General features: G+C 44.4%; 1 protein-coding gene across 4 annotated transcripts in view; it reads left to right on the top strand.

The window, feature by feature from the left end:
* Positions 1-9,720, top strand: part of IARS1 (isoleucyl-tRNA synthetase 1) — a 93,522-nt gene extending 83,802 nt beyond the window's left edge. For 2 of the 4 annotated variants that reach the window (XM_036281565.1, XM_036281564.1), the window contains 3 exons: positions 2,710-2,853; positions 3,689-3,841; positions 9,241-9,720. In XM_036281565.1, coding sequence (XP_036137458.1) covers positions 2,710-2,853; positions 3,689-3,841; positions 9,241-9,323 — 380 coding nt within the window. In that variant the 3' untranslated portion in view covers positions 9,324-9,720. The remainder of the gene's footprint in view (positions 1-2,709; positions 2,854-3,688; positions 3,842-9,240) is intronic. The other 2 variants (XM_036281563.1, XM_036281562.1) reach the window with 2 other exon arrangements.
* Positions 9,721-13,880: the final 4,160 nt, after the last annotated feature.

Here is a 13,880-nt window from a genome sequence, read left to right as displayed (position 1 = left end):
CTATTACTGCCATTGAGATTCAAAAGCAGCCATAAGGCCCAGCCCATGTAGCTCAGTGGTTGAGTGTGCACCAAGAGGGCACCGGTTCTGTTCCTGGCCGCGGCACATGCCCAGGGATCCAACTGCCCAGTAGGGGGCGTGCAGGAGGCAGTCGGTTGATGTTTTTGTCTCTCCCTCTCCCTTCCTCTCTCTCTAAAAATTAATTAAAAATAATATACACACATATATAAAATAAGCAAAAACAGCTATAAGAATATATTTGGTGTTTTTTAATGTAAAAAAGGGATGACGGTGTTTTATTAAAACTCTATATGCATAGCCCTGGCCAGTTTGGCTCAGCGATTAGAGTGTAGGCCTATGGTCTGGAGAGACCCGGGTTCGGTTCCTGCTAAGGGCATGTACCTAGGTTGCAGTTTGTCCCCGCCCCTGGTTGGGTCATGTGGGTGACAGCCACTCGATGTGTTTCTTTCACGTCGATGTTTCTCTCTCTCTCTCTCTCTCTCCCTCCCCCTCTCTCCCTCCCCCTCTCTCCCTCCTGCTCTATCTGAATAAAAAATGGAAAAATGTCCTCGGGTGAGGATTAAAAAAACTTTATATGCATAAACAGGCAGCCAGCCGGGAGCCATACTCTGCATGTCCTGGTTTAAAGCACAAAGGGCATCTTCAGAGACAGTACCCACCCTGCCAGCCGCTGCTGCCCACGTGGTCCTAGAACTGAGTCTGTTAAAGGGCGTTCCACCATTGTTCTCGACTAGCTGCTTTGTGATGGTGGAGAACATAGTATGACCAATGAGTTCCCCAAATACACTCACAACCCTTGTCATATCTCATTTGCTGAAAAATGAGTTCTTCAGTGAGACACAGTGCCGTGTGTGGTGCCATAGTGGTGAGGAAGACACCCTGTACCCGTGGAAGGGTCTGCCAGAAACACTGCAGGCCACAAAGACTAGCCCCCAGGAAACGTCTGTTCCAGGAACAGCGCGGCGCAGCCTTCTCATGAGGGAGGTGCCCAGTAACCAGTGTGCCTTCAGTAGCCCCTCCTCCCCCTGGCAGTGATGTTCTGTGAGGAGTTGGATAATGGCCTGTGGTCCATAGGGGGACACACTGTACTGACTAGCAAAATTCACCTTTGGGGTGGAAGTCGTGTGCTGGGCCCGTGTGAGATCCCCCACCCACCCAGGATGGCCCCCTTTGTTGGTCAGTCCACCGGGCAAGGATGGGAGTGGCTCAGGAAAGGCTGGCTGGATTTAATGAAACGGTGACCACTGTCCACTGACTCTAGGGCCTCCATTCACAGTCCGCCCATTCTTTGCCGAGACTTCCTTGTCACCACTTTTAGTTCTGTTCTTTCCAAGTCCCTGGTCATTCCCAGTTAGTCAGACATTAACCACTGCCCGTGGGTGAGTGTCGATCCATTTCTCTGGCCATCTCACCCGAGTGGTGGAGTGAACAGCCAGCTGCCCTGAATGGAATGTGCTCACCGAGCAGGTCCCAATCCACACTGTTCTTTGGGGCCACCAGAGTCAGTGGGCGTGGGCCCCACTTAGCAGACTTGAAATACTTTCTCTCAGGAAGCTACAGGTGTGGGTCAAGAGAGACCACATGGCCCAAGCTGATAATGGGCGTTGAACCACTAGGTAGGACAGGTCCCCTGTTCCTTGCGGGTCTCACCCAGCCTGGTTTCATTCCTACCACTTCCATTCCCCATTCCTAGTCACAGCATTACCAGTCATTCACCTAGGTTTACATCACTAAGCAATGTTCAATTTTTAAATATATTTTTATTGATTTTTTAGAGAGAGGAAGGGAGGGTGAGAGAGAAACATCAATCAGCTGCCTCCTGCATGCCCCCAACTGGGGATCAAGCCCGCAACCCAGGCATGTGCCCTGACTGGAATCGAACTGTCCCTCTCAATCCATGGGATGACGCTCAATCCACTGAACCACACTGGCCAGGCAAATTTTATATAAATAAAATTATACTACATGTGTTCTGTGTGTCTTGCTATTTTCCACATAGTTCATGAGTAAAATAACTTGTGACTATAATTACTTTTAAATATAAACCTCTTTTCATAACAGAAGCTTGGGATTCTGTTATAGAGGGAGATTTTAAGAGTGCTATAATATACAGTTGATCCTTCAGCAGTGTGGGTTTAATGGGCACTGCGTCCCCTACCTCCATCCCACCCTTACTGTCACAAATGTGATTACTGACCATATAGTCAGACCTTCACCTTCTCGGACTCGAACAACTGTGGATGGAAGACAGTATTTTCCATCTGTGGTTGGGAATGCGAAAATACTGTTTTCAATCCTTGGATGCAAAACCCGCAAATAACAAAGAGCTATCTGTATTTATTGAAAAAAATCTGCATATAAATTGACCCACAGAGTTCATATCCATGTTGTTCAAGAGTCAACTATACAGGGAAAAACTAAAGGGAGACAAACAGTTTGCATATATTTTAGGTTGTGAATATTATGCCATTTATTTTGCACCAATAATGTTTTCTACTAACTGCATATGGTCTTATAGAAAAGGCAATGTCCTTTCATAAACAAGTGGAAAGTATCACTGTAAAGATATATATATATATCATATATATGGTAGTTTAATAGTTACATAAGAAAAAGTGAATTATGTCAGCTCCAAACTATCTACCTCTGGAAGAATGATACTTTATTACTATTTTTTGTTATTTTTAGAAATACAAAACCAAACCGACCTACTGAGTCTTAGTGGGAAAACACTGTGTGTGACTGCAGGGTCAGCTCCCTGTCCAATCGACAGTCCTAGTCCTCTTCCCTGTCAGTACGTCAACCTGCAGCTCCTGAACGCAAACCCACAAGGTTGGTGCCTCCCCAAGCTGTAAACACCCTGGGCAGGTGGGCTGTGGGGTGTCAGTGGTTGAGGGTTCCTTTGATGGGCAGGTTCCCACCCCAAATTAGGAGCACACAGGCCGGTTTCCTCCGGTATATCTATGTGGAAACACCCTCGTCCATCGGACACAGTAAGGAAATGAGATAAACTGGTTAGGTAAAAGTTACTGCTAACCCTAGCTGGTTTTGCTCAGCGGTTAGAGCATTGGTCTGCGGTCCCGAGAGACCCGGGTTCAGTTCCCACTAAGGGTATGTACCTCGGTTGCAGTTTGTCCCCAGCCCTGGTTGGGTCATGTGGGTGGCAATCACTCAATGTGTCCCTTTCGTATCGACATTTCTCTCTTCCTCTCTCTCCCTCCCACTGTATCTGAACAAAAAAATTGAAAAATGTCCTCGAGTGAGGATAAAAAAAAAAAGTTACAGCTAAATGAACCTGAATTGTTCAAATGCCAGAACATTTTAATTTAGCCTTATTTTTTTCTTCTTGAAAAATGTTTTCAAAACTCATATTTTTCCTGTTATTTTGGCGTTCTCGTTGTATACATTTGTTACTGAAGCCTCCAGGCTCTACATTAGACTGTTTACTGATTATCTCTTTTCCAAGCTGGAGGGCTTTTTATACTGTTTGCTTTTCTTTTTCTCCTTCCCCTTTTCCTCTGTGCAATGTTTCTGTCTGTTTCTGCACACTGCAGCTGTCCCGCCCACCATGACTTTCCAAGCCTCCAGCAGTCCCCACCCATTTCAGGGTGTAGCAGCTGGATCGCAAGAGCCTCAGGATTTAATCCAGTTTGCTCTTCTTCCGTAGAGTGTTTAATGGGAACAGTGGGCACTCTCCTGCTTGAAAACCCATTTGGGCAGAATGGACTCACCTACGAAGGTCTTCTGTATGAAGCAGCCAAGATGTTCGGCCTTCGCAGCAGGAAGCTGAAGCTGTTTCTGAATGAGGCGCAGATGGATGGTGAGGGACTGTAGGACATGTGAAGTGTTTATGCTATTTTTCTTTTGTTGAAGGTAGATTTGACACCAGAACAATTGCAAATGATATGTGAGAGAGAATATCTCTCTTTGTTTTGCTCTTCAGAAATTTGCTATAACATAATGTTTTAAAAAAATGGTATTTAAAAGGTTGATTGCTTCTTGCTCTAGAACTAATCTAAAAATTCTACTGGTATGTTATTTAAAAAACAGGGTGGGGCAAAGCTATGTTTACAGTTATGAGTACATGAAAGAGTTTATTTTCTTGTATTATTATTTATTGTATTATTTTCCACACAAACAACTGTAAACCTACTTTGCCCCACCCTCTACATGCTTCTAGGAATATCAGCTTGTTTCCTCATTCTAAATTGTTCTCGTCCCCAGAAATCAAAATGATCACAGTATTGTCAAAGAACAGCGTGAAAAGACCTCATAACTGATGTTATACCTCTTCCTCCACAGCTTACAAAGTAGCTTATGTGCATTTTCTCTGTGAGTTGCAGAAGAATGAAGAGCTAGGTTATCAGTCAACATATCCACCTGGTAATTCAGGAAACAGGTTCAGGACAGTGGCTGGTCTAATGCACGGGCTCGTGTCCTCAGGGACATGTCTTCTCTCCATCTCACTCCCTTTTACATCTCCACTTCTTCCACTTCTGTGACAGCAGCTTCCAGGGCTGTTCTGGCAACTTCTCTGTTAGCCAGGTGGTCATCCATCAGTTCCCTGAACAGCTTCCAGCAGAATCTTGTTTGTTCTCGTTTTGTTTTGTGGGGTTTTTTGTTGTAGCTGTAGCCATCCTTATCATCCCAACTGGGAACCTCTCTCTGTTCCATCCCGAGTTCATGCGACCCTGCAGCCGGAGCTTGACTGCACTGAGTTGGGGTTTGTGTTGTCTTCTGGCACTGGTGGGGAACTGCCAAGCATCATCTTTCCTTTTACGTTTGATTGCTCTGCAGATTGAAGATGATATGCCTAGGTAAAGATTTTTTGGTATAAGGCATTCTTCATTTCTGTTATACTGTTTTGATTTCTAAAATTGCCTTTTAATTCTTTCTTAGTTCCTGTCTCTGTCTCTCTGCTTATATTGCCCATCTAATCTTGCATGTTGTTCACTCTTTCCATTAGAGTCCTAGCACGGTAATTCTGGTTATTTTAAATTCCCAGTCTAATCGTTGCAAAGTCTCTGCCATATCTGAGTGTGGTGTGGTGCTTGCTTTTTCTCTTCCTACTGATTTTTTGTTTTTTGTTTATTTTTCTACCTTTAGAATGCCTTGGGGGGTTTTGTTGATAGCTCAACCTGATGTCGTAGGGAAACAGAACTGGGTGAATAGCAGCTTTGCTGGTTTCAGCCTTAATCCCCTGTTGTCATACTGGAGCTCATATGTTGTCCTGGTGATACATGGAGGGAGGGGAAGTGGAAGGACTTGTATGGTTTTATGATTAAGTCTGGTTTTTCTGTTTGTTTTTGTTTTGTTTTGAATTCTTACCCAAGGACTTTTTCTTTTTTTTTTTTTAGACTTTTTTAATCCTTGCCCAAGGATATTTTTCCATTTTTGTTCAGGTAGAATGGGAGGGGGAGAGAGAGAGAAGCATTGACATGAAAGGGACACATCGAGTGGCTGCTTCCCGCACGACCCCAACCAGGGCCAGGGATGAATCGCAACCGAGGTACATGCCCTTGACTGGAATTGACTCATTGGTCCATGGGCCGACGCTCTAACCACTGAGCCAAATCGGCCAGGGCTCAAGGACTTTTTCATTGAATTTTGTGGTGGGGGGGGCATGAATGTGAGAGAGACACCTGTGGCCTGCCTCCCGCACACACCCTGACAGGGATTCAAACCCGCGACATCGTGGTGTACAGAACAGCACTCCAGCTGAGCCACCTGGTCAGGCAAGTGCCAGTCCTTCATGAGCATGCGTCTCTGTGCTGTGACCTTCACAGGTGTTTCTCAGCTTTTTAATTTTTTTTCTCTCTTTAGGTCACAAAGGCAGTCTATAAGGGGCTAGACTTGGGTATTTTCCTTCCCCTGGGTGAGTTTGGCTCTGTTTTAAAAAATAAAAGTTAGCCCGGCCGGTGTGGCTCAGTGGTTGAGCGTCGACCCATGCACTAAGAGGTCACAGGTTCGAGTTCCAGTCAGGGCACATGCCCAGGTTGTGGGCCTGATCCCCAGTGGGGGGCATGCAGGAGGCAGCCAGTCGATGTTCTCTCTCATCGATGTTTTCATCTCTCTCTTCCTCTCCCTTTCTCTCTCTCTCTAATATATCAGTAAAGAAAAAAAGATTTTTTCAATACATAAATAAAAGTGTTAAAAGGTTTACTGAGAAGGAAGGGCTCCCTTTACCATATTTGGGAGCACATTTAGTAGTAGTAATGAACTCACTCAGCTTTTCTTCATTTGGGAATGTTTTAATTGCTCCTTAATTTTGAAGAATAGTTTTGCCACATAGAGGTCTCCGTGTTAACAGTCTCTTAGTGCTTTAACTGTGCTATCCCACTGCCTTTGGGCTGCTGTGCTTTCTGGTTAGAGACTGACTGTTAATCTTACTGAGTGTCCCTGTCGTGTTGCTTTTGCTGCTTTCACGATTTGGTCATTATTTCTTCAAATCTTCTTTCTGCCTTTTCTTCTCCTGAACCTCCCGTAATGTGTGTGTTAGTCCATTTGACTGGACAATTTCAGATGTTCTATTTCAAGATCACTGATTTTTCTGCCTTCTCAAACATGCTATTCAGCCCCTTTGGGAATGTATTTCAGTTGTACTTTTCAGCTCCAGAATCTTTATTTGGTTCTTTGTATAATTTTTCTTTATTGATATTCCAAATTTGTTGATACGTTGTCTTCTTGGATTTCTTTAATTCTTTGTCTGTGGTGTCCATCGGCCTTTTCTTTGATTCATGGTTGCCATTTATGAGTCGCATTGGAGTGTAAGTTCAAGTATGTGCTTCTTACATGAGGGCAGATTCTGTCCAGGTGATGTTTCCTCTGGATGGGCCATGACCTTCCTGTTTCTCTGTATGCTTTGTGATGTTCTTGTTGAAAACTGGACATTTGAATACTATGCTGTGGTGCCTCTGGAAATTAGGTTCTCCTCCTTCCTGGAGTTTGCTGTTTCTGATTTTTGAAAGCTATAATCGTTCATTCGTTTTATGACTTTGCCAAACTTTTTCTTTCTGGTAAGACTGTATACCTTATTGTGTGTACTCCCTGAAGTCCTGTTCCTTCCTTTAGATTGTATCCGGCTACTGTTTGACACATTTTCTTGACCTCCAGGAGCTTTTTAAAAGCTTGAAACCAAAATCTCACCTCCTTCAGTCTGAGCATTGGCCCGTGCTGGGGCGCTCATTCAGCACAGCTCCCTACCTCACCTTTACCTTCCGTTTGCACCGAGCCTGGACCGCAGCCAGATTTGGTCAGAAAAGCCATTTACCTTTTTCAGAATTGAAAGTTTGGGTCTCCTCGGGTATTTCTGTCTATACATGTGACCTGGCCATACATATAGCTTTCTAAAATTACCCAGGATACATGGGCAATTGTTAATGCCCCAGTTGTCCAAAGAAACTCTCCTACTTTTTTTCCTAGGCCTGAAGCAGTCTATGTATATTTCATTCATAATCTTTTGTTCCACACAGCTGGGGTTTAAATCTTGGTTTAAGTTATGAAGGACAGTGTGCTCACTCTAACTAACTCTGGGTATTGCCCAAAATGTCCCACACCCCCTCCGTCCATAACACAGATATTTCCTATGTATACAAACAAGGCCTAGGAGCAAGACCAACCCCTGAGTGAGTTCCAAATTAAGCAAAACAGAGACAAGTGCCTTATATAAGCCCTTCAGCTAGCCCCCAGAGAGGTTAGAACAGACACAGTATTTTCGCTCTGTTTCTCCTAGAAATAGGTGCCAGGGTCCCACACTGGAACATGGGCTGCTGTCTTCAATCCCACCGCCAAGGGAAGAGGGAGTCTGGTATCTTTGGCCTCATTTTCACTGTATTTTTTTCTCTGAAAATTGTCTTTCATAGAATATTGATATTTTGGTGAATTAGAAGGATCACTTAATGCTTACAGTTTTGAAAACTCACTGATGCCTTCTTGCTTGTTCCACTAGATTTTACATATTATTTCTAGTTCCTGGGGTTACCTGTTAAGGAGGCAGCTTGGAGAGTATTTTTACATTTAGGATTCCTGCTAGAACAGGAGACATTTTAAGAAAAAGTTGATCCTGTCCTTTGATTCAGATCCGGCTAGAAGCACAGTGTTCCAAAGTAGGCAAAGAACTTGTCATTTTCTTTGTCACTCTCTCTGAGCTTGTATATGCTCAGTGTTAATCAGCTGCATTTGTGTTATACTTCGGGTACTCAATTTCTGTATCTTTGGCCATATCGACTCCTGTATTCTTTGACCCGAGCCCTTCAGTTTGGGAAGAACTCTTGTTTCTGGCATAGTGAGCTGTCCTAGGTTTACCATGTACTCCTACCTCCCCCAGACCTGGAAGTAGCTGTCCTTCCTCTTCCAGGAAGTTAACATTTAGAAACCACAGGTCTGGGCTCCCAGCTTGGTTTTGCTCCCAGGCCTTGTCTGTGTACATAGGAAAGAGCTGTGTTGTGGTATGGAGGGAGGGGCTGTGGGACATTTGGGCAATACCCAGTTAGTTAGGTTGAGGGCACTGTCCTTCATAACTTAAACCATGATTTAAACCCCCCCCCCCCCCCCACAGGAAGGTGGGGTCCGACTACAAGCTCAGGGGTCCGCACAGGCCCTGGCACTTCCGGCACCACTGCCAGTACAGAGGGTTTCCCAGAACCCTCTCAAGCTGAATCATTTGCAGACAGGTCTCACAGAGCTCACAGAAGCTTTTGCATTCAGGACATTTATTGTAGGGGGAAGATTAAAGCTAGAACTAGGCAAAGGAATGGATGTGTAGGGCCACCTGTGAGAGGGTCCTGCCTCAGGGAGTCATGGACCGTGTTGCCTCCTCCTGGCCCCAGTGCGTGTTAGTGTGGTCATTGTGTTACCACCCCAAAAAGCTCACCCACCCTCGGTGCCCTGGAGTTTGTATGGGGGCTTTATTACATAGGCATTAGCGCCACATCGTTGAGCTTACTTTCACTTTGAATCGTAGGGTTGGTCTTTATGGTGTGGCAGCTTCCACCCTGAGTCATCTTTGCATAAATTATCGAGTGTGATTAAGATCCTACCATGAAGAACAGAACACTCCTTTCACAGAGGAAATTCCAGGGTTTCCCAGGAGCTGGGACAAAGGTCACACCTCTCAGCAGTGAGACCAAATATATTGCTACGGAAGTAGGGCAGCTGGCATTTTTTTTAATATGCAGAATAGATAGAACATTTATTTTTTTTAACTTCTTTCCATTCTAGAAATTACGGAAGAAATCCCCATGAAGACGTTGAACACGAAGACTGTGTATGTCTCTGTATTTCCAACAACAGCGGGCTTCTAACTTTCTGTATCAGTGTAGTGCAGCTAGCTTCCCCTAGCATGCGTCTCCTCACACACACACACATTTACATGCATGTAGTGGGTATACTCCTTGCGGTGCACGTAGAATGTGCTGCTTTGGGGTAACTGTGAAGTGGGACTGATTCATCAAGTCCTGGAGACTGCGCAGCAGCATCCACAGTTACCCTCAAGCACGAGGCCCACGTGGGGAGTCACAGTGTCACCTCAGCACTGCAGTGTGTTTCTGTCCTTGAATGCTTTAAGTATGGAAGGTACAAGTGACTAAAATGGTGTCATGTTTATCCTTCTATGGTCTCTTAAAACTTATTTGAAACTGGAAGAAATGGGTAACTACCTGAATTTCCCTAGGTAATTTGATGGAATATTTTGTTCCATTAGAACATAAAAATAAACAAGTTTTCTTTCAGATAATAAGTGTGCTAGAAGTAATTCATTCTCCCATCATTTATTGAAACTTGACATTTATAATCTTCAAAAACACAAAAAGGAAATAGTGACTTCTATATTAAGTTAGCTCAATTAGAGGGTCGTCCTTATATCGCCAAGGTTGCAGGTTTGATCCCCTATCAGGGCGCACACAGGGATCAACCAATGGGGGACCTCAGGCGGCACGCGGAGCCAGCGAGGCCAGCAGGTGAGGGGCCTCCCTCGCAGAGGGCGGGCTCTGGCCCTTCCTCCCTGCGGGGCGCCAGACTTCAGGGAGGACAGCACGGGGGCGTGCGAGGTAGGTGGCGCCCCCGGGAGCAGACGTGCGGGAGCCACAGAGTCGCCTTCGGTCTCCTTGCTGCTGGGGCAGGTCCAGTGTCCACGTTCATGCTGGAGGTCGGGGTGACCAGGGCTCATGGTGCACGCCGCATACAGGCACGCCCACCCCCGCGGGCTCCACGGTGGGGTGGGGGGGTGGATGATGGGGGGCACGGCGAGCTCCGAGAGAGCCACAGTCCCTCCAGGGTCTCTAAGCGCGGAGTGAGCTTGCCGGGAGCGAAAGGCACACATGCCACGACATTCATGTTCACCTTCTCTAATGTCGCACACACTTTCCTGAGTATCCCCTGAATACAAGAGTGCTGTCTGCACGCCCTGCGCGCAGCGGGGCTCACCGCACCCCTTGGTTTTGGCAGAAGCAGAATTCAGCCCAACTTGGTCCTCAAGATTCATGTTTTACCTTGTGCTGTGCCGCCAACTAGCGGTTTTCTTTCTTTTGCTAAAATCCGTTCTTGTCTCTGTTACCAACCTGAGGAACCTACCCCCAAGAGAAGCAGTGGGTTTCCTGCCAGGTTCCCCCAACACCGCTCGTTACTGGAGACCCCAAAGGCTGGTGGGCACCCCAAAGGAGAAGGGTGCCTAGGCTCCGAGATGGTGTGTGCCGACTAAGCACCTTTCAAACTGCTTTTACAGTCCTGGTCTCCTAGGATATGCAAAAAAATTTACAGGGTAGATGCTGTTAATTCTACTTTACCAAGAAACAAAGTGATAATAAATTTGGGAACTAATGTTTTAAAAATAAAATTTTTAAAACTTACTTAAAAAAAATAATAAACCAATGGCCCTGGCTGGTTTGGCTCAGCAGTTAGAGCCTCAGCCCACAGACCAAAGAGTCCGGGTTCAGTTCCAGTCAAGGGTAGGTACCTCAGTACAGTTCGACCAGGCCCTGGGCGGGGTCATGCCCTGGACAGCCAGGCGATGTATTCTCTCAGGTCATGTCACTCTCTCCCTTTCTCTGTCCCCCTCCCTCCCACTCTATCTGAAGATAAATAGAAAAGTACCAGATGAGGATTTAAAAAAAAAGAACCAATGAATAATGAATGCATCAGTAAGTGGAACAACAAATGTCTACCTCAAGTCCCTTTTTTTAAAAAGATTTTTTTTTTCTAAATACAATGAACTAGCATATGCCTGCGGACCAGAGAGTCCCGGATTCACTTCCCACTAAGGGCACCTACCTCAGTTGCAGTTTGTCCCTGGACCCAGTTGGGGTGGTGTGGGTGGCAACCAGTTGATGTATCTCTCTCACATCAATGTTTCTCTCTCTTACCCCCCTCTCCCTCCCACTCTATCTGAAGATAAATGCAAAAATGTTCTTGGGTGAGGATTTTTTTAATTAATAAATTAAAAATACAATGAACTAAACATCTCATTTTACTTCTTCACAAAATCCTATGTGTTGCTGATGACAAGAAAAAATTAGATGTGCAAGATTTATTGAGGAAAACACATGAAGAATATGGGGGTTGAGGAGCAAGCCTAGGTAGAGGGAACCTTCAGGCTACCACTTAGGTCTGGCACCTGTGAGAAGCTAAGAGGATGGAATGAAGAGTGATTAGAGAAATCCGAGACTGCAGCGCGGCTCTCAGAAAATCTCTGTCAGGCTCATCAAGACTCCTCAGGCAAGGAGTCCAAAACAGAGTGTCCAGAGTTGGGGAACTGCAGGTGGAAGAAACGGGTTGTTTCAAGAGGAAAAGGTTCTAGAAGCCATTTGCACAAAAATGAATATAGTTAACACTCCTAAACTGTATCCTTAAAAATAGTAAAGATGATAGATTTTATGTATTTTTAACCACAATTCATTTATTAATTCAGTTAGTTATGGCCAAAGGGACCATAGTCAACCAGAAAGAGAACAATTTGAACAACAAATGTGTACTGGATTAAGATCCAAAATATGGTACTGTTCTCCTCTTGTCTGCCTTATCTATGTTTTCATTTTTTATGGTCTCAGTTACACGGTAAACTGCAGTTCATTTTTTTAAATGTTTTTCTGAATTGGGAGAGTGATAGAAACATCGATGTGAGAGAAATACATCGATCAGCTGCCTCCTGCATGCCCCTTACTGGGATCGAGCCTGCAACCCGGGCATGCGCCCTGACCAGGAATCAAACCGATGACCTCGATGGGACGACACATAGACAACTGAGCCACAGGGGCCGGGCCATAAGTTTCAGTTAAATCTTGCCAAAGTGAAATAAATCAGAGAAAGACAAATGTCATATGATTTCACTTAAATGTGGAATCTGAGAAATAAAACAGAAACAGATTCAGAAACAGAATGCTTTGATGGTTGCCATTTGGGGGGATGGGCAGAAAAGGTGAAGAGATTAAGAAGTATCAATTGGTTGTTACAGAAGAGTCATGGGAATGTAAAGTACAGCATAGGAAATATAATCAGTGATATTTTGTAAGTATAAGATAAAAAACAACTGCAAATTCCCTATACTTCAGTAATTAAAGGGGTAAAAATAGATTGAACCAGCTGGTGTGGCTCAGTGGACTGTCATCCCATGGGCTGAGATGGGTTTTAGGGTTTTAGGCTCTATCCCCAATAGGGGGCATGCAGGAGGTAGTCGATAGATATTTCTCTCTCTCGTTGATGTTTCTATCTCTGCCTTACTCTCTCTAAAAAAATCAATAAAAACATTTTAAGTAGATTGAAATGAAACTTGGGGAAAATACCATGCAAACATTATTCTTATAGAGAAAAAAGAAAGAAATGGCTATAGGAATACCCAATAGTAGTAATAGACTTCAGGAAATAAATGTGCTAGGAACAAAGGAGGGACACTAATGATAATGAAGTCAGTCTACTAGGAAAACATGGGAATTCCTCAAAATGTTGCTGGTTCGATTCCATGTTGTCTCAAAGGATAAGAGACCTTTCTTACAGCTGCATAGTACTCCATTATGTATATGTACCACAGCTTTTTTATCCATTGGTCTACTGATGGACATTTGGGCTGTTTCCAGATCTTAGCTATTGTAAATAGTGCTGCTATGAACATGGGGGAACATATATTCTTTCTGATTGGTGTTTCAGGCTTCTTAGGGTATATTCCTAGAAGTGGGATCACTGGGTCAAATGGCAATTCAATTTTTAATTTTTTGAGGTAACACCATATTGTTTTCCATGGTGGCTGCACCAATCTGCATTCCCACCAGTAATGTACTAGAGTCCCCTTTTCTCCACACCCTCCCAACACTTGTTTGATGATTAATTGATGGCGGCCATTCCGACAGGTATGAGGGGATACCTCATTGTTGTTTGCAGGATATAAAATTAACATACAAAACTTAGTAGCATTTCTATACACTAATGACAGCTGGAAAAAAGTGAAGAGAATCATCCCATGTATATTAGTATGAAAAACAAAAAATTATTTAGGAATAAATTTAACCAAGAAGCTGAAAGAGACCTGTGCTCCCTACCCCAGCCTTCTTTGACACCATTCTAGTGGGCAGGGCTTGGGGTGATTTGGAGTACTTACAACCTTAAGGGGGTAGGAGTCTGGATTGCAGCTACCTTTGTTTTATAGTATCTAGCTGGAATAAAAAAGTTTTCTGTCTCAATTGGCTTCCCTTTTCTGGCTTTTTGATTAGAGCTTTTTCTTGAGGTGTTGTGGCTTGTTGTTTTTTGTTGTTTTTTGTTTTTGCCTGCACCTGCTGGTTGTTGGCTGCTTTAGCTACATGTGTGGACTATATGAGGCAAAACAAAAAAACAGTTGGGGATCACATCAGAGGAATGCGGCTTGAGAGATCTTGGTC

Source organism: Molossus molossus, unplaced genomic scaffold, assembly GCF_014108415.1.
Source record: "Molossus molossus isolate mMolMol1 unplaced genomic scaffold, mMolMol1.p scaffold_m16_p_39, whole genome shotgun sequence".
NCBI classification, from domain to species: Eukaryota; Metazoa; Chordata; class Mammalia; order Chiroptera; family Molossidae; genus Molossus; species Molossus molossus.
This window is presented reverse-complemented; position numbering and strand designations above follow the sequence as displayed.